Source organism: Urocitellus parryii, chromosome 6 (genome assembly GCF_045843805.1).
Source record: "Urocitellus parryii isolate mUroPar1 chromosome 6, mUroPar1.hap1, whole genome shotgun sequence".
NCBI lineage: Eukaryota > Metazoa > Chordata > Mammalia > Rodentia > Sciuridae > Urocitellus > Urocitellus parryii.
In genome coordinates this window covers 25,829,155-25,847,802 of record NC_135536.1, presented here as the reverse complement: position 1 = coordinate 25,847,802, position 18,648 = coordinate 25,829,155, and the positions used below count along the sequence as shown (strand labels likewise).

General features: G+C 45.3%; 1 protein-coding gene across 2 annotated transcripts in view; it reads left to right on the top strand.

Annotated features, from left to right (window-relative positions):
- Adck1 (aarF domain containing kinase 1) overlaps positions 1-18,648 on the top strand; it is a 120,162-nt gene that overhangs the window by 11,059 nt on the left and 90,455 nt on the right. For both annotated transcript variants that reach the window (XM_026401301.2, XM_077799619.1), the window contains exons 2-3: positions 1,561-1,705; positions 5,299-5,382. In XM_026401301.2, coding sequence (XP_026257086.1) covers positions 1,571-1,705; positions 5,299-5,382 — 219 coding nt within the window. In that variant the 5' untranslated portion in view covers positions 1,561-1,570. The remainder of the gene's footprint in view (positions 1-1,560; positions 1,706-5,298; positions 5,383-18,648) is intronic.

Below are 18,648 nucleotides of genomic sequence, written 5' to 3'. Positions count from 1 at the left end.
TCCAAAGGTGCCTGTATCAATATTTTTGCTGTGGCTCCTAACAGAAGGGACCTGGGGAGAGGGGAGGGAAGGCAAAGGAGAAATACTGGGTGATGGTTTGACCAAATTATATTGTTATATCATGTACACCTATGAATAGGTAACAGTGAATCCCACCAGATGTATAGTTATAATGAACCAATAAAAAATCTGGAAAAAATATAAGAATATGTGGAGGAAAAAAAAAATCAAGAACATAGCAAAAATAGATTCCTGAGTCTTATCCCCAGAGTCGTGGTTCAGTGGGCCACAGGGTGGATTGGAGCAACCTGCATATTTGAAGCCGCACGCAGGTTGACCATACTTGGCAATGGCTGGGTTAGCAAAAGAAGGCTGAAAACATAAGACAATCAACTGTATCTTTAGAGACACTGTAAAATGTAAGTTGAAAGTGAAAGTATTGAAAGAGAGATGTCTTGTGAATACTTGAAAAAAGTCTGGGGCTATATTATGAAGGCATGAGTCAAAATAGACTTTAAAGAAAATGAACACAAGGTTATTTGTAGCAGTAGCTTCCATACAAAGGGGAAACAGAGGCATAGAACGGGACAGTGATGGTCACAGACTGGGTCTGGAGTAGGAGCCAGGGTGATGACCTGTGTTGGAACCTGTGCAGGGGTTTATATTGGCAGGTGGTTTGGTGCACTTCTGTGTAGGGCCTCCCTTGGCAGCTGTAGCTGGGGTCAAGGACCTTAGTCTGATACAGATGCTTAGGAACTACAAGGGAGCAGCCCATTGGGTACGCTGGCCAAAGGTTGACTGTATAGCCACATGGTGCATGGAGGGGAGCGATCCACACTAACCAATAGCATGATTTGGTGTCTAACCCTAAGTCACCCTGCAGTGAATGGATGAAATAGGTACCAGTCATGGGGTTTAAAGGGGTGTCTACTCTAACCACAGTAGTATTTTGAAAACCAGCCACATGTAGGGGACCTACTGGCTGCCATTTTGGTGGGGACCTGACCACTTTTGACTTGGGCACAAAGGCTATTATTGATGCCCAAGTGTGTATGCTGGTAGAATAAAACTTCAAATAGCAGTGGTCAACTTGCTCTTCTCCCTTTCCTATCTAAAATAGCACTCCTCGTCTCTCTGTACCCCTATTCTCTTCGCTTCTCTTCCTCTCACTTAATAGCAGCTCTGATATTCTAGGTATCATATATCTCTTTTCTTCCCATCTGTCATCCCCCACTAGCATGCAATCTATATGAGCAAGAACTTTGTTTTATTCACTCTGTCCTGTCTCCAAGGCAGTGCCTGGTACTATTGAAGGAAGGATTTGGAGAATTAACTTGTGCCAGGTAGTATGCTAAGGATTTTATGTACATCATCTCATTTTATTCTGACAAGTTTGAGGTATCACCCTATTTCACAGATGAGGAAACAGGCTCAATGAGATTAAGAAAACGACCCAAGGTCGTACAATCTACAAATGGCAGAGCCAGGATTTGAATCCTGGATTGACTCACTATGAAATCCTTAACTGCTAATCTTTCTTGACTTTATTTTCTTCTCCAGGTCGGGGGACATGGCTAGAAAGGCTCTCAAGTTTGCTTCATGGACCAGCATGGCTCTTGCTGCCTCTGGTGGCTTCCTCTACAGTAACAAGTATCTGGACCCTAATGACTTTGGTGCCATCAGGGTGGGCAGAGCAGTTGCTACGGTAGGTTATTCTCATTTGGGGGAAGCAGAGGAACTGCAGTATTCCTTGCAGGTGTTCAGACATGTAGCAAATGGGCATGCTGGTCATACACATGTGGAGATACCCTTACATGGACCAGAGCTCCATCTACACAGCTGCACAGACATGGACACGCATGCTCATCTGCCTGCATTCCTGTCCACACATCCTGGCACTCTGTGGTTAAATAGAGCGGGATTGAGATTGCATGAAGTCTCTGGTCTAAGGTCTCTACATTTTAGTTTCTGTATCTTATTTGGTCATGACTCTGAGGGGCAGTGCTCCTCAGTAAATGACACGGAAGGAAGACTTTGTGAAAAGAAGACTGCAGAATAAATTTTACCAGCAAACTTGATCTTGCTGCCATAAGCTGGTATGAGAAGTTCTGATACTGGACTCATCCTCAGTGTGTGGGCCTTGGAGGACTTTGAGAGTCTCCTTTGATTCCCTAATTGACAGAGAATCTGAGTTGAATATTTGACCTCTAGAGGTTTTCTCCTGTGACTCAATGGTAATATTGTCCTGGGGTAATCATGTCCTCTTAACTGCTGAGAGCTACTCTCTCAGACATTGCTGGGACCCATAGTCCCAGATCAATAATTGTAGCCCCACTGGTAGATAGGTTGGCCCATATCTCAGGCTTTCTCTCCTTTGCTGAAAATGAGCACATCCTTTCTTCCCCTTGATATCCCTGATGTGGATATGTATTAAGATACAACTCTGTTTTGGTTGTTATTGTTATTTCCCCAGTACTCAGTATTATCAAATGTTTTCTCGAGTCTGGCTCAGAGGAGAAGGCCCTGATATGATGACTGTCCTTAAGGGTAGGCTGAGTCACAAACCAAGGCAGGTACCTGGGCTATGAAATATGAAAAAATCACCAGGTACCTTTTTTGGGTCCAATACTGCCTTATTTGCTTGCTTGGAAGGGTAGAAATAAACTGTCCCACCTAGACCCAGCTTTGAAAGAGCTTCTGGACAAGGAGTGCCCACACCAGCAGACATCAGTGGGTTAAAAAGCAATCTAAAAGTGGGCCTGGTGGTGAGAGTCTGTAGTCCCAGCTACTTGGGAGTCTGAGGTGTGAGAATCGTGTTTGAGGCCAACCTGGGAAACATAGTGAGACTCCATCTCAAGAAAAAAAAATAAAAAAGAGTGCAATCTAAAGACACATGGTTCAAGACTGCTGCTATAATCATACACAGCGATGGCTGGTACCCAGGAGTCAGGATGAGTATCCTGGGGGAAGCTTAAGCTTTGGGATTTGAATGGTGGGAAAGGAGTGGGGAAGCATGAACCAGTTCTTTATAAACGAGCCACAAAGGTACATCTTCTTTAGAGTTTTGGTCTTGATCACCCTAGTACACTGTTCAGTGACTAGGTCTTGTTCATGGTTTATGTTTAATAAGTATATATTGGATGAAATTATGCTTTGGAGAGTGCAGACAAAGAAACAGAATATTTTTTTGGAAGTCTAAATTAATGCTAACTTTAATATACAATATCAATAAAATGGAGTTGAAAATATACAGAGAATTTAGATACTCAAAAAGCCATTGGTATTTAAGTGTTCTAAGGTCTTCACTTTGTCAAGATCAAATTAATAATTTATACAACTTGAATAAATCTATAGTGCATATGGTCATTCCTAGGGTAAACAGTAAAAGAAGAGGAAAAACTAACAGAGGTAGAAATAGAATAATTTAAAAAATAGTAAATAATTCCAAAATAAAACAGGAAAGAAAAGAAAGAGTACATATAAGAACAGATGGGGCAAATAAAAAGCCCATCGATTTAAATAAAAATACATTAGTAATTTTGTACATGTATATAATTATTATAATAATTACTACAAACCAGTAATTCTTTCCTGGGCAGTTACCCAGGACTAAAATGTGCATGAGAACAACAAAAAGACATGCATTAAAAGATGCAAAGCAAGAGCTAGGATTGTGGCTCAGTGGCAGAGCGCTTGCCTTACAAGTATGAGGCACTAGGTTTGATCCTCAGCGTCACATAAAAATAAATAAATAGGGGCTGGGGTTGTGGCTCAGTGGTAGAGCGCTTGCCTAGCATGCATGAGGCACTGGGTTCGATCCTAGCACCACATAAAAACAAATAAAGGCATTGAGTCCATATACAATGAAAAACAACAAAAACAAACAAAAATAAATAAAATAATGTTTTTTTTAAAGATGCAAAGCAAAATTCTTCATAACTTAAACCAGTCCAAATAGTCATAAACAGTAAAATCAAAATTCATTATTCATGGATGCATGTATATATGTACATATACGTATACATGTATGAGTGTGTTTATAAAATCACAGTGAAGTTCTATGCAACAAGAAAAAGGAATGAATCACAATCATATGAAATATAATGGATTAATTCACAAATATAAGATCATTTATTTATTATTCTAATTAGGTATACATGACAGCAGAATGCATTTCGTTTCATTATACACAAATGGAGGCGCAACTTAAGAAACAGAATTTTTAATGTAAATCTTGTGAGCTAATTTCTAGGGTCCTCAGTTGCTCAATTCTAAAAAGGAAGGTTTGGCTTGTTAATCCTCAAGGCTCCTCCATGCAGGAGATACCAGGGAGACTATCAATTTCTGATTCACCAAGGATAGGAGATCCTCTCCAGGAATTTTGGCAATGGAATCCAGAATCAAAACTATGAAAACAACCATAAATATACAATGTTTATTTGTGATATAGAGAAGTGGGATAAGTTTAACAGCATTCTTTCAATTAATATTTATTGAGCATCTGCCTTTGTGCTTGGCGATGTGAAAGGTATTGGAGGCTGTCCTGGTTTGTATGAGAGGTGTCTCCCAGAAGCTCCGGTGTCAAGGCAGGAGGTGAAATGATTGGACTGTGAGAGTGATAGCCTATTGATCCACCCTAGTTTGAATGCACTCACTGGGTGGTAACTGTAGGCAGCTGGGGCGTGGTTGGAGGAGGGGAGTTGCTGGGGGCATGCCCTGGATGGGTTCTTCCCTCAGCCCCCTGCTCTCTCTGCTTCTTGGTCACCATGAGGGGAGCAATGCTTCTCCCCCATGCCCTTCCGCCCTGGTGTTCTGCCTCACCCTGGGCTCAGAGCAATGGAGTCCGTCTACCGTGGAGCTCAAAATAATTTTTTTCCCTCTAAGTTGTTCTTGTTAAGTATTTTGGTCACAACAATGATAAGCTGACTAACCCAGGGGTACCATGATGAACAGGAAGGACCTGTCCTGGTGTTTATAGAGCTTAAATTCAAACAGTTCATAAATAAGGAAACATGAAGAGGATAATTTTAGGTGATGGTTTATTATAAGAAAGAGTTGAGAGTTCCTGGTGGATGGGGCAACCTTAGATTGGGCCTCTCTGCAGATGGGGCTTTGTGGAGAGCTCTGAATCAGGAGGAAACCAGCCAGGCTGAGACTGGGGGGCAGAGCATCTGAAGGGTGGGACCGGCCCTTCCTGCAGACCTAGCAGCCCATGTGAGGGGCTGCAGCTGCAGGGCTGGGGCAGAGGAGCAGAATGTGCTGTCCGAGTGCTAAGCTCTCCCCTCCCTTGGTTTACAGACAGCTGTCATCAGTTATGACTACCTCACCTCCCTGAGGAGTGTTCCCTATGGCTCAGAGGAGTACTTTCAGCTGCGATCCAAGGTAAGGGACCAATGGGACCCGTCTGAGCCAGGTGGATAAGTCTGAAGTGACTGCACAGCCAGTAAGCTTCCTGTAGGCAGTTGGAGGTGGCAGAAGACAGACGGTACTGATGTGGGGACTATTTGCCATGTGGGGGTGTTGTAGTGCCTATCAGTATGGCTGCCAGACCTGCATCTGGCTGGGTCCCCTGGCTCTTAGCTAGGAGGTGCTTTGGGGAATGATTCAGGAGGGATGTAGGCTCTGTCCCTGGGATAACTCAGCTGCTTCTAAATTGCTTTGTTAGGCAAAACCCAACTGAAAGAGGTCAGTTTGCTCCCTGTCCTCTGAGGACTTCTTAGGGGCCTCTTGGAGAAGTGGAGCTGTCAATCTCAGGATCTCTCTCCTCACTTGGAACCGGGGAGTTGACATAGATGTTTCATCTGGATACTCCATAGAGTTGGGGGATCAAGTAAGAGGGATTTTGCAGGGAAGGAATGTAGGTTGAGCCTGAAGCCAAGCATACATACATTGCTCCCCCAGAGAGAGGTTTGGATAGATTTTCATATGTTTGTTCGGTGGTCTCCTTAGCTGGAATGCCCTCTTGCCCTTAGGAAATTACTAGTCCTCTTTCTGGACTGAGTTTGGATCTCCTCTCTATGATGCCTTCCTTCTCAGACATACTATATGGATGAGATAATTAATTTTTTAGTTTTTTTAATCATTTATTTTTTAGTTGTAGGTGGACACAATATTTTATTTTTATGTGGTGCTGAGAATTGAACCCAGTGCCTCACGCGTGCTAGGCAAGCACTCTACCATTGAGCTACAGAGCCAGCCCAATTTTTAAATTTTTTATTTAAACTTTTCATTATGGAAATGAGAACCCTCCACAAGAGAAGAGAAAATAGTATAATAACCTCCTGTGGAACCGTGATCCAGCTTGAGAAATTATACTGTTTCATCTGTAAATGCTTCAGTATGCATCTCTAATAGATAAGAACCTTTAAAAACATAATCACAATACTGTGATCATACCTAACAAGATTAACAATTCTTTAATAGCCTCTAACAGCTAGTTCATGTTCAAAACTCCCTTGTCCCCCAAATACCTGTTTTTTTAAATTTAATTTTTTCTTTTTAGTTACACATAAAATAGAGTAAATTTTTTGTTTCAGTCTGGATCCAAACAAGGTACATGTTTTGCATTTGGTTGGCATTTCCTGACTCTTTTAAAGTCTATAACATTTCTTCTCCCTCCCTTATTTATTTTTTTGTATTTAGCTATTTGCTTATTGAAGAAGCTAGATAATTTATCATGTAGAATTTTCTGTATTCAAGATTTGGTCGATTGTATGCTCAAAGTGTTGTTTAATGGGAAGTACATATAAATGGCACACAATTCAAAATACACAATATTTGAAACAGACAAAATAACCCTTCTACCCTGGTTCTTCAGGTACCCAATTTTCCTGTCTGGAGGCAATCATTACTTCTTGTGTGTCTTTCTAGAGATATCTTCCTATTTTCATATAATCACTCTATCTTTATTCCTGCCACAGATGATAGTTGGTTACATGTCGTTCTGTCTCTTTAGACTGTTGGTTCCTTTGGTGAAGTTTTGGGCCTTTTCTTTTGTATGTTCTATCTTTAGCAATGATGCTTAGGACTGAGTCAATTTAATGTCTGGTTCAATGTCAGGTTATGCCCTGCTAGTTCCTTGCCTTTGGAGAAGCTCCAGAGAGAGTAAAAGGTTTGTAGTCAGAACACCTGAGTTTTCTGTGGCTTTGGGAGGGTCATCTAGCCTTTTGGAATGGCCCTTTCCCTTGTGTCTAAACTAGAGATCCTTATACCACTTACTGAGGATTATGTAGATAATGCTTGAGACAGTCCTTGCAAAATGTAAAGCCGATATGAAAACGAGTCTGATGTCTCAGAAGGTACTCTGTGGACAGAGACTCTTGTGCTGTATCTCCAGGTCTGCATTACTCGTGAGTACCCTGGACACAGCTGGTTCTCAGTAAAAGGTATAAAACAAATGAATGAATGAACTGTTATTTTTTTTTAAGCATCATGAATTGGTTGACTGTTTATATACTTTTTATGTGGTGCTGGGGATCAAACCCAGTGCCTCATGCATGCTAGGCAAGTGCTCTACTACTGAGCTACAACCCCAGCTCGAACTGTTGGTTTTATTGGAGCACTTAGGAGCTCCTGCCTTTGAGACTTAATGCCCTCTGCTCTTTCCTATCTCTTTTCTCCATCTAACCTTGGAACACACCAGAATGACATTCTGCAGAGAGGTCCGGGCCAAGACCCAGGCCAGGTCTCTGCCTTGGAGACTGTGCAGAGAGGGCAGTGCTGACTGTTGTGAAGACAGTTGGCTGTCAGTGTGTAGGTCACCTGAAAGACAGTGGTGCCACAGCTCCTGGAGAAATTGACAGCTTGGGGATGTGGTAAGGAAAGTGGAGCCTGGCATTTGACGAGAGGGCAGCATGTGGTGGCTGGATACACCAGATAACAGGGTATAGGCTGGTGTGCAGGAGTTGTGCCTGGGAAGGGGAAACTGGCTGACATAAAAAAGCAGGAGTAGATACTGTGGGAGTGTTTTCTTCCATTGGGATGCTTATCCATTCTCATCATGGCTGATAAAAGAATGAGCAAAAGATAAAACATAATTATCTCACCTGTCAAGCATCTCCAAGTTCCAGGGTTTGTCACAGAGACAGGCAGTGACTTCGAGAAGCACTTTCAAGGTTGGCATTGGTGGATTGGGCTCTCTCTGATGTAGCTCTGCACTAGGAGGGTGGGGAGCCTACGTGAAGAAGTAGGTTCTAGGGGCACTGTGGCACTTTACTAACCCCCTGGGGGTTAGAAAAGGGGCTCAGGTGCTTTGGAGAACTAGATTTCTAATGCCCAGGATGCTCATAAACTGACTTGTGGGACCTGATCCATCCATAAAGCAGAAGGAGGTCATTGCCGGTGTAGATGTCCAGGCAGAGAATGGGAGGTTGCAGGATAGAGTTGATTCTGACCAAGGGGTTGAAATGGAGTGGACATTTGTTAATTTTGCAGCTGAGGATCCATTCTTATTGTGGGGAACAGCATCCAGAACTTCCTTTGGAGAATCAGCCTCTCTCACGTACACTGTATCACATTTCAGTAGGATTCACCTCACTCTTGTTAGGCAGTTAATTAATTGGTAGATTTCATTCTGCTGGGCTCTAGAAATTGATGCAAGGATTGGCATTTGAGCCAGTTTTGGCCAGTGAACATCAGGTCTAAGACTTTTTTTTTTTTTTTAAAGAATACCATCTCTCTCTTTTCTGTGGGGTTAATTGAAAGTATAGAATGTAGGCTTAGAGCTGCTGACAGTCTTGTCACTATGAAGGGAAAGCCCATCTATGAATGGAGCTGGTATTTCAAAGACAGTTGAGTCCCTAGATCTTCCTGAACCTGAAGCTGGACTACCACTATCCCCTACAGTTGTATCTGCCAGGAATTTCTTATTTTTTTGATTAGTTTGGGTTTACCGTTAACTGCAAACAAATGAGTTCCAATAACACTGGGGACTCTTGGAGAAGTATGCTGGATCTTGAAACATGATTAGAATTTTGATAGATCACAGAAGAACCAGTAACTCAAGAGAAGAAATAAAATTCAGGGTTGTATTTGAACCATTTTGGACCTCGAGCTGGGTCCTTTAGCTCCTAGGTCATGGTCGAGCACCTCTGCTTCCTTAATGACAAAATAGTGGCAGTGACCTTTGTTCCATCTGAGTTTGTAAAAATGGAAGAGGAGACAACTTATTGACTCAGACATTGTGGATCATTTACTCTGGAGATGAGATCCAGAAACATAGGGTTGCCTTGGTGGCTCCTTATCATTTAATGGACAAATTAATGATTTTCTATTTCTCCCATTTATTCATTGGAAAAATTCTTCTATAAGAAAGAGCTTTCCTTTTTCCCCAGTTATTTAAATATTTTTATCTGGATGAACTCATGGGTATTTTTCATATTCCATAGGTTGTATATCCCAGATATAATCCGAAGAATCCTTACCCTTTATATCCAAAACAGTTGTTTATTTTGTTGCTTATGTGGTTCCAACTTTGGTCATTGGGAGCTCCTTAGGTTGACTTCTATGTCCTTTTGGTGTGCTCCATGGTGTGGTGAGCACTGTGTTAGTTTCCGGAATCACAGGGTGTGCCAGGCTCGTCTTGTATTTTCCTTGCCTCAGCCCTGGAATCAGTCATGTTTCCAAGGAGCCCTGGTACCTGTTATTGGAGAATGGGAATTAGAAACCCAAACACGGAGGCTAGGGATGCTCGTTGCTGCCAGGATGCCATTTCAGGCTCTTCCTGGAACCAGAGTGAGGATCTCCATGCACGTGTGTGAACTCATACATACACGGGTATCCGTCTTTCTATTAAAAAGCCCCGAGTTCATACTTACATCTCCAATTCTAGTCAACGCCACAGGGTCCTCGTTAGCTTTCTCTCTTTCCTTATATGTTACTTCTTCCTTTGACAGTGAGAAACCTGCATCTTATTTATCTGTAAAATATTCACTCATTTGTGTAACTCGGGTATACCCTAGGATGGCCAAGACCCCTGAGGCATACAGGATAGAGAGTGACTTAAAAAGGGTGAGGATGGGCAAATTAAGGTGATGTTAAAGGGGAGTTTGGAAAGGAGGGGATGATTGAAACACGTAGCATGGAGGACAAAGTGATTTTGGCTGATGTTGATGGGAAGACTTTGGGGATTGTCCACAATGAACAGAGATTATTTCAGTGTTCCTGAGGTCTGGTATGGGTGAGTGAGGAGGCATATTGACAAGTAGAATTAGGACCCGCTCATGGAGGGACTTGAGGCTGGGCTTTGTAGCACAGAGGGGAGGGAATCATGGAAAATTCTCAAGTACAGTTTTATTAAGTTTTCAGTGAATGAGGATGCTTAAAGGTATCAATTATTGAATAGTTTTTTAGCTTGTACTGTATGTCGGACCATGGGGGTGGGGAAAAGAGGGAGCGGGAGAGAGAGAGAGAAAGGAGAGAAGAAGAAGGAGGAGGAAGAGGAGGGTGGGGTAATGAATGGAGACCGATAATGAATGCCATTTCCTTCCTCAACCAAAGGGGTCCTTGACTACACTGTGACTGTGAAGCCTTTGGCTGAACTCAAATTCTTGTTACCAAGTAGGCCACCATTGGGTCCCTGTGGTGAGCTGCTTCAGGTCAGGGTTACGTGTATGCGTCTTATTGGTTACTATGGTACTTCACCTTTGAACTTGAGGAGGTAATGGTTCAATACCCCTTTCCCCCCCTTGCTTGAGAAGCAGAACCCAGCAGATACAGAATGCTGGTAAGTGGAGGTCAGAATGTCAACTTTATTACTGATAAGTGCCTCGTCTGGAGCTTGTGGTCTGGGTCCGGATCAAGTGGGCTTGCTGAACTTCACCCCCAAACTTGACAGAATTTCTTAGTAGGCACAGGGTGTGGCTGGACAAGGCTCTCAGAGGGCGGTAGCCTCTTAGGACAGGGGAGAACTGAACGCCAGAGCTCTGTGGTTAAGCAGATACCAAAGTGGGATCTGTTTCTTCTCCCAACTCAGCAATCCAATAGATTGTGCCCCCTCCCACAAAGAGTAGGGAGGGATGAGAGAGAGAGAGAGAGAGAGAGAGAGAGAGAGAGAGAGAGAGAGAGAGAGAGGTCAGCAGCACCAGGCCCCCAAAGGGACTCTCTCCACATGCTTTCATAACATTTGGGACAGGGGGTTCACCAGCAGCCCTGGTGAGGGGGAAGTAACCTCAGGTTTGGGTAAGAACCTTTTGTGCGCATCAGATTCTACTAAATTTTATCCTTGACCTTGGTTGCAGCATACAATTTTGGGTTTGAGTATGAGGCATTCATTTTGGCATTAGTGAAATGTGCACTTAGGGGGAGGGGTCAGATGCTGTCAGCCTTTGGAACCATGGGATATGGTAGGGTGTGTGGGGGCAAAAGGAACTCCATTTCTGACCCTAGGATATGGGTCAGAGAAGGAGAGGAAGGGCTGAGGGGTGGTGCTGACTCTGTGTGCAGTGGCTCCTTTGAACTTGAGAAAGATCTCATGGGCATCCGCTAGCTCGTGCTTTAATGCACAGGCGTGGAACTGGAGTTCCAGGGAGGGCTTGCGATTTCTGTAGCCTGCCTTCTTATCCCATGCTTGATTTTTAACATTCAGGTCTTGCCCAGTCTCCGGTTCTTTGCACTTTCTGCTCCGCCATCTCCTGTGTATCTGCTTACAACCCGGGGAAAAGCACCAGGTCAGGTAGAAAGTGGAGGCCAGGGTGCTGGGCTGCTGCCTGTGGTGGCCTTGGGAAGCAGAGGTGAGGAGGAAAGAAGGCTCTAGAGCTTCCTTCTGGAAATTCCTTTCCTCATTTAATCATTCAGCCGAATAGTTAGTTCAACAAGCATTTCGCATTTATATTCCCCAATAGAGGGACTTGTGGCTCCTCCTAAGGAACTGGTAGAGCTCAGCTCTTTGTTTCAAGAAAGGACTTCAACTTTTCAGCTATGAAACCACCACCAGCTTTAAAAATAACTCTCCTACCCCCAGTGAAGGTATGGTAATTAGAAAAGCAGTTTTAGCTGGGCATGGTTGTGCCCACCTGTGATCCCAGCTATTCGGGAGGCTGAGGTGGAAGGAAGGCAAGTTTGAGGCCCGTCTGGGCAATTTAGTGAGAATCTGTTTCAAAATAAGAAATGGAAAGGATTGGGAGGTGTAGCTCAGTGGTAAAGCACCCCTGGGTCCAATTCTCAGTACCCCTCAAACCCTGCCTCTGCCCCCCCCCAAAAAAAAAAAAAAAGCATGTAAGGATCTTGTTCTGCAAAAAGGAACTGGTTCTTTAGGAATCGTCTCTGAACCTGGGAACTGTCCTCTTGAATCCAGGACTTTGCTTCATTCTTCTTCTATCATCTGTTGCCTCAGCCAGCTTGAACGGAGCCTGCTGTGTGCCAGGTGCTGTGTGCCAGGTGCTGTGTGCCAGGTGTTGCCTGTGGGCTTCAGAGGGGGCAAAGGGAAATAAGACTTGTCATCTGCCCTCAAGTTGCCCGCAGACCGGGCTGGGAAGCAGGCATGGCGTGGCCAGCCTCTGAAGGACAGATTTGTCTTGGTGACAGCTCTGGTCTCTGTCTGGAGTCACGGCTTTGGACCTGATAGTAACTATCTCCCGGCCAGTAGGAACGTGAGCGGGAGCCCTGCTTGGGGTGGTGGGGTGCGTCCCAGGGTGGCCCCCTCTGGCCATGGTTCTTCTGCATGGGCATTGTCCCTCGGCCTGCCTGCCGTGGAAACTTTCAGTGGGTTTTCACACGCTGTGCCTCTCATCTTGCTGCTGTCATTTGTCATCATGGGATGCTTGCCTGAGAGTGTTCTGCACAGAGGAGGAGGGGAATCGAGCCCTTGTCATGTGGGCCACTGGCTTTCTCAGAGTTTGTGATAATTTCTGCAGGGGCATGAGCTGCGTTGAATGTGCTCTCGTGGGGTCCCCTAAGGATCAGGCTTCTGGGATGAGAGAGGCAGTCTGTGAGTCGAGTCCAGCACCTCTGTTTTGGCTTCCTGGATACCCAAGCCTTTCTGAGCCTTGCAAACCTGTGCAATTCTCTGCAGTGGCCCTGACCCCAAAGCCTTTCTGATTCTGGGAGAGTTCTGTAGTGCCGGTCATGGGGCCTTGTATGGTCTTGGTGGGGCCCACTGCCACAGCAGTGGTCATCCCAGGGGAAAATGTGTTGTGACTGGAGGTTGGGCTCACTGTGGTGGCTTCTCTGAAGGTCCCACATAACCAAGGAGAGGCCAGTTATCCTCTTGTTTGATCTAGACTTGTTAGCCTAGGGACTGTGGCTAATAACAGCATCATGTTTTGCATATCTCCATATACCCTGTATTTTAAAAATGCCATACCTGTGCATACTTGTATTCTTTTTTTTTCATTTAAAAAAATCATTTATTTATTTATTTTACAGTAGAATGCATTTTGACAGATTGTTCACAAATGGAGCACAACTTCTCATTCCTCTGGCTATACATGGTTCAGAGTCGATCCACTAGTGTAATCATACATGTATACAGGGTAATAATGTCTGTCTCTTTCTACTGACTTTCCCATCCCCACAACCCCATTCCTCCCCTGAATCTCCTCTACACAAACCAAAGATCCTTCATTCTTCCCTATCACCCCACCCCACAATGGATCAGATCTACTTATCAGAGAAAACAGTTGGCTTTTGTTTTTTTGGGGATTGGCTTATCTCAGTTGGCATGATATTCTCTATTTCCATTCATTTACCTGCACATGCCATAATTTCATTCTTCTTTAAGACCAAGTAATATTCCATTGTGTGTATGTACCACATTTTCTTTATCCACCTGTATTCTTTATACCTAAGAAAAATGTATAAATAGTAATTCAGTGATCACCCTTGCACTTGCTGCCCAATTTTGGAAATAATACCTGGCCTATACAATTTTAGCCCCTGGGTGGTATTTCCCTGACTCCAGCCTTCTTCCTACATGAGCAGGAAGAAGCACTGTCTTGAATTTATTATTATAGCCACACACTCTCTATCACCAGATCTTCAGGTATTTCTTTTTTTTTTTATTCTGTTGATTTTTCCCTTTATTTGGTTTTGTTTCAAGCAAAATACCTGTGAAATTATAGGTTTGACAGTTCTCGATCAGGCTATCTAATGCATATGCAAATAAGTGTTGTGGGTGCTGCCTGAAGTCACCTTTTGTACCCCTTTGCTGGCTGTTACTGGTTCAGAGCTGCATGTTGGGAACCAAGTCTGCACTGTCCGCAGCAGGCGCCAGGCCTGGCTCTGGCTCACACCTACCTTTGTCTTGATTTTTCCCCTGATGACTTTGGCCATGCTCTCCAGCTCTTCTCTGCCCTGGGCTTACCCTGTTCATCCCCTTTACTGGTCCAGGCTCAGAGATGCCTGATAGGACAGGATTTGCTTCTACTGCTCTGAAGCAGTGATCCCTTTCTAAAGACCATGGTTATAATGAAACAAAATGTCCCTCTGGGTTTCTGGGATGGGGCTGTGGCTGCATCCTGGTTGTCTCTCCATCCTGATTGCCATGAATACTGCCATCAGCCAGTTCCGTGTGTGTGTGTGTGTGTGTGTGTGTGTGTGTATCTGCAGCCCTCACCTCTGTGTTTTTCTTGGATGCATGGGGCTGGCTTCCTGCTGCCATAGGGCTGTTCCCCACCTGTCCCTGCCACCAGATTCTGTAGGGGGGGGTGCAAGAGGGCAGAGTGCTCTGCTCCCCAGAGTCAGTGCTGCACCCTGAGCTTAGCCTGCACCTAATGCACTTAGTGAGGCAGAGGCTGGAGAAACCCGACTTTCCCTTGCTCTTACCCATCTCAGAGCCTGTCCTAGACTAACTGTCTTGAGCTTCTTGTTCCTGGTTGCTTTGCTGTTGAAAAACCCCTGTAATTTCCACATCAGCCTGGACTAGTGCTTCTGCCTCTATGAAGGAGAGTGAAGGGAAACAAGGTGAAGTGACATGATGAGGGATTCAGGGTGGACATGAGCAAGAACTTCCTTGTGGTTAAGGTAGCTTACGACTGCCATGAGTTAGTGAGGATATTGTGAACTCTGAATTCAGGAGAACCTCAGTGTCTGGGACAGAGGTGAGAATGTGACAGCACCCTGGTGGTTCTCAATCTGTCAGGCCATCAGTCACCTGGGAGCAGGATCCTGGACCCCATAGCTGGATGCACTATTAGTGATTCTGAGTTGAGGCGTGGAAAGTCATGGTTTTGAGGAGTAGCCAAGATGGCTTCTGATGCTAAGAACAAGTGTTTACTTTTACTGGACAGTAATTAGAGGACAGCACTGGGCCAAGGACTCTGTATTATCTCTTTAACTTCACAACTGCTCTATGGGTCAGCTACCCTTGTGTCATCCCCATTCTACAGATGAAAAAACCAAGGCACATTTAAGTGATTTGTCCAGGAGCTCACAGATAACCATGGGGTGTATTAGTTCCCTGTGATTGTCATGACAAGTCACCCCACTGGCTTACAACGGCAGACATGTAGTCTCCTATAGAGAAGGATTCTGGAGGCCAGAAATCTGAAATTAAGCTACTGTTGGGGCCGTCCTATTTTGGGGGGTCTGTGGAAGAATCCTTTTTGTCTTCCGGCTTCTGGCAGATCCAGGCATTCCTTGTGGCTTGTTCTCTCCCACATCTTCCTCCGTCTTCTCTTTCTGATGACACTTGTCATTGGTTTTAGGCCCACCTGGCTAGTCCAGGAGGGTCTCAAAGTTCTGAATGACATCTGCAAAGGCCCTTTTCCCAAATAAGGTCACAGTCGCAGGTTTCATGGATTAGGGCATGGGCAGATCTTTTTTTGGGTTGCATTCAATCCACTCTAGTTGAGTTGAACCCCATGTGGTGTGGCTCCTGCCCCTGCACTCATGGCCACTGTGTTTCCCCCACTCACACCTCTGGACTGGCTGGCTCCTGGGCCTCCCCTAGGCCAGCAGTTCACACAGCGTGGACATCTTTGTTGTGACATGGAATTTGAGCCATTTGTCAAGTGCTGAGGAACCGGCCTCTTGCCCATCCCCTCAGCCCTCTGCCCTTTCTCCTGAAACCCTCTGGGCTAGTCATCTTTTGTGTATGTGTGTGTGCTGGGGATTGAACTCAGGGGCACTCGACCACTGAGCCACGTCCCCAGCCCTGTTTTGCATTTTATTTAGAGACAGGTTTCACCAAGTTGCTTAGCACCTTGCTTTTGCTGAGGTTGGCTTTGAACTCGTGATCCTCCTGCCTCAGCCTCCTGAGTCTCTGGAATTACAGGCCTGTGCCACCGTGCCTGGCTGGGCTCTTCATCTTGAACTCAAAAATTCTCAGACCTTAGTGTCCTCAGGAGATCAGAGTCTCTGAGGACAACCTGCTGAGAGGAGATGTGTTCCTCTTGCCTCAGTGGCCACAACTCCACCATGGGAGTCGCGGGATGGCAGGAGTGGAGGAAAGGCCTGCTGGAACAGTGGCTTGATGGAAGGCCTCCGCAGGTGCGAGGGTGGTCGCAGTGCCTGTTTGTGAACAGCACTCACCTAATAGCCTGCTCTTGATTTCCTGCTTCTCCCTGTCTTGGCCCCAACCTGCTATTTTCTACCAAATTAAAATCCACTCCTTGAATAAAACGACCTTCAGAGCTCTTACCTGGTGTAGCAAGACTTTTTAAAAATAGACTTTTCCTTGTAGAATGTGAGACGTATGTCCAATGAGCAGAATAACTTCACTTAAATATACAAATACACTGTCGTCTGACAGCAGAAGTACATACGTGAGGCTGATTCCAGGCAAGGTGCTTTGGGAACTGGGGTGTAGCCTCTCCCCACCAATTTGCCTATAGGCCTCTCTTCCTCTCCAATTTTTGTTCGTAGGGAACAGATTCCCTCCCTACCATCAATGCAACGAAGAAGGCTTTCTCTGTGCTGTGCCGAGCCACGGTGTGGAATATCTAAACCACCATTCACATATCCAGTTGATTCTCAACTACTTATTGAATACCTACTATGTGCCGGCCACTGTGTGGAGTGCGGGGCGCATAACAGCTTTTATTTGTGTGCATGGTGCTGGGGATTTTGAACCCAGAGCTTCATAGTTCTAGACAAGCACTCTATCCCTGAGCTACACCCCTAGCCATTCCTATAATGGTCTATTTTTATGGGGACAAGAGACTACAGTTGATGGAATCAATAAGAACATCTGCATGAGGAGGGCAGGGGCTCAGTCTGTTTTGCCGGCTGCCAGATCTGTGCACTTAGGACAGTGGTGCCTGAAGTGGGCTCAGTGTATGCTTTTAAGTGCATCAGTGAGGAAAGTAACAAGATCATTTCAGCTCTTGCTAAGCGCCCTGAAGGAGAGAAATGTAGCCATGGGGTCAAGAGCAGCTGACATGGGGCTGGGGAAGGGCTCTCTGATGTGAACGTTCTAGTTGAATCTGAAGGTAGTCGTCTAAGAACCAGCAAGTGAAAGGGGGAAGACTGCTGGAGGAGGAGGTGGGGCTGGCTGTGGAGTGCCCAGTGTCCAGTGCAAAATGAAAATGTGGCTCTGCTGGAAGTTGGGTTCCCTTCCTGTGGCCCTCCTGCCTCAACCCACAGAGAGGGGGTCTCTTAAGAGATTCTGGGATAAGCTCGGGTTCTAGATGGGGTGGGTGAGAGTCCCTGCCCTGTTACCTTTTGAGCTTGCTGTGGTAATTCTAGCCATGGATGCGGATGGAGGCCAAGTGGCACCTGTGTGACCCTGATCTTTCCCAGGCTTGAACCCAGGCGCCCTGCTGGGATGAAGGGCAGTGGGAGAACACAGAGAGCTGCAGGGATCTCAGGGTGGGGTGGGGAGTCTGAGGGGAGCCAGGGTGCCTGGTGTGGGCATGGGGCAGCCAGGAACCCACAGAGGAGGAGGGCCTGCTTGGGAGCTGGGCTGAACTTCCCAGCGCTTGCTCTCCTGTCCCATCTGATTTCACTGAGGAAGCACCAGTCCAAAAATAAAATTAAGACTTTTAAGGCAGCTGCTGTGTTAGTTTCCTATAGCTGCTGTAATAAGTTATCACAAATTAAATGACTTAAAGCAATAGACATTTATTATCTATATTACAGTTATAGAGGTCAGAAGTTTGAAGTGATTCTTCCTGGGATAAAATAAGGTGTCAGCAAGGCCGTGTTCCTGGAGGAGATTTCATTTCCTTGTTTCTCTGGGTTCTAGAGGCTTGGCTTACCCTGTCACCCCACCTTGCGCCCAGTAGTACTTGGAATTGACCCTGGGGTGCTCTACCACGGAGCTTTCTTCCCAGTACTTTTTTTTTTTTTTTTAAATATAAACATATGCCCAGTCCTTTTTATTTTTTTCATTTTGAGACAGGGGCTTGCTAAGTTGCTGAGGTTGGTCTTGAACTTGTGATCCTCCTGCCTCAGCCTCCTGAGTGGCTGGGATCACAAGTGGGTGCCACCACACCCAGCATCTTTCTGTCTATAAAGCCAGCAGCACCTGGCCCAGTCCTTACACTGTCATCTCTCTGGTCCCCTTATTCTGCCTTTCTCTTGCGCTGACAAGAGCCGTGGTGGTCACCAGGGCCTACCTGGGCCATCCAGGATAATCTCGCTGTTTCAAGGTCATTTCATTGTTAGCAACCTAAGTTTCTTCTGCAACCTGATTTTCTTTGTCATGAAAGGCAGCGTATCTGAGGGTTCCAGGGATTAGGAAGTGGGCATTTTAGGGGGACGGGAGCAGTG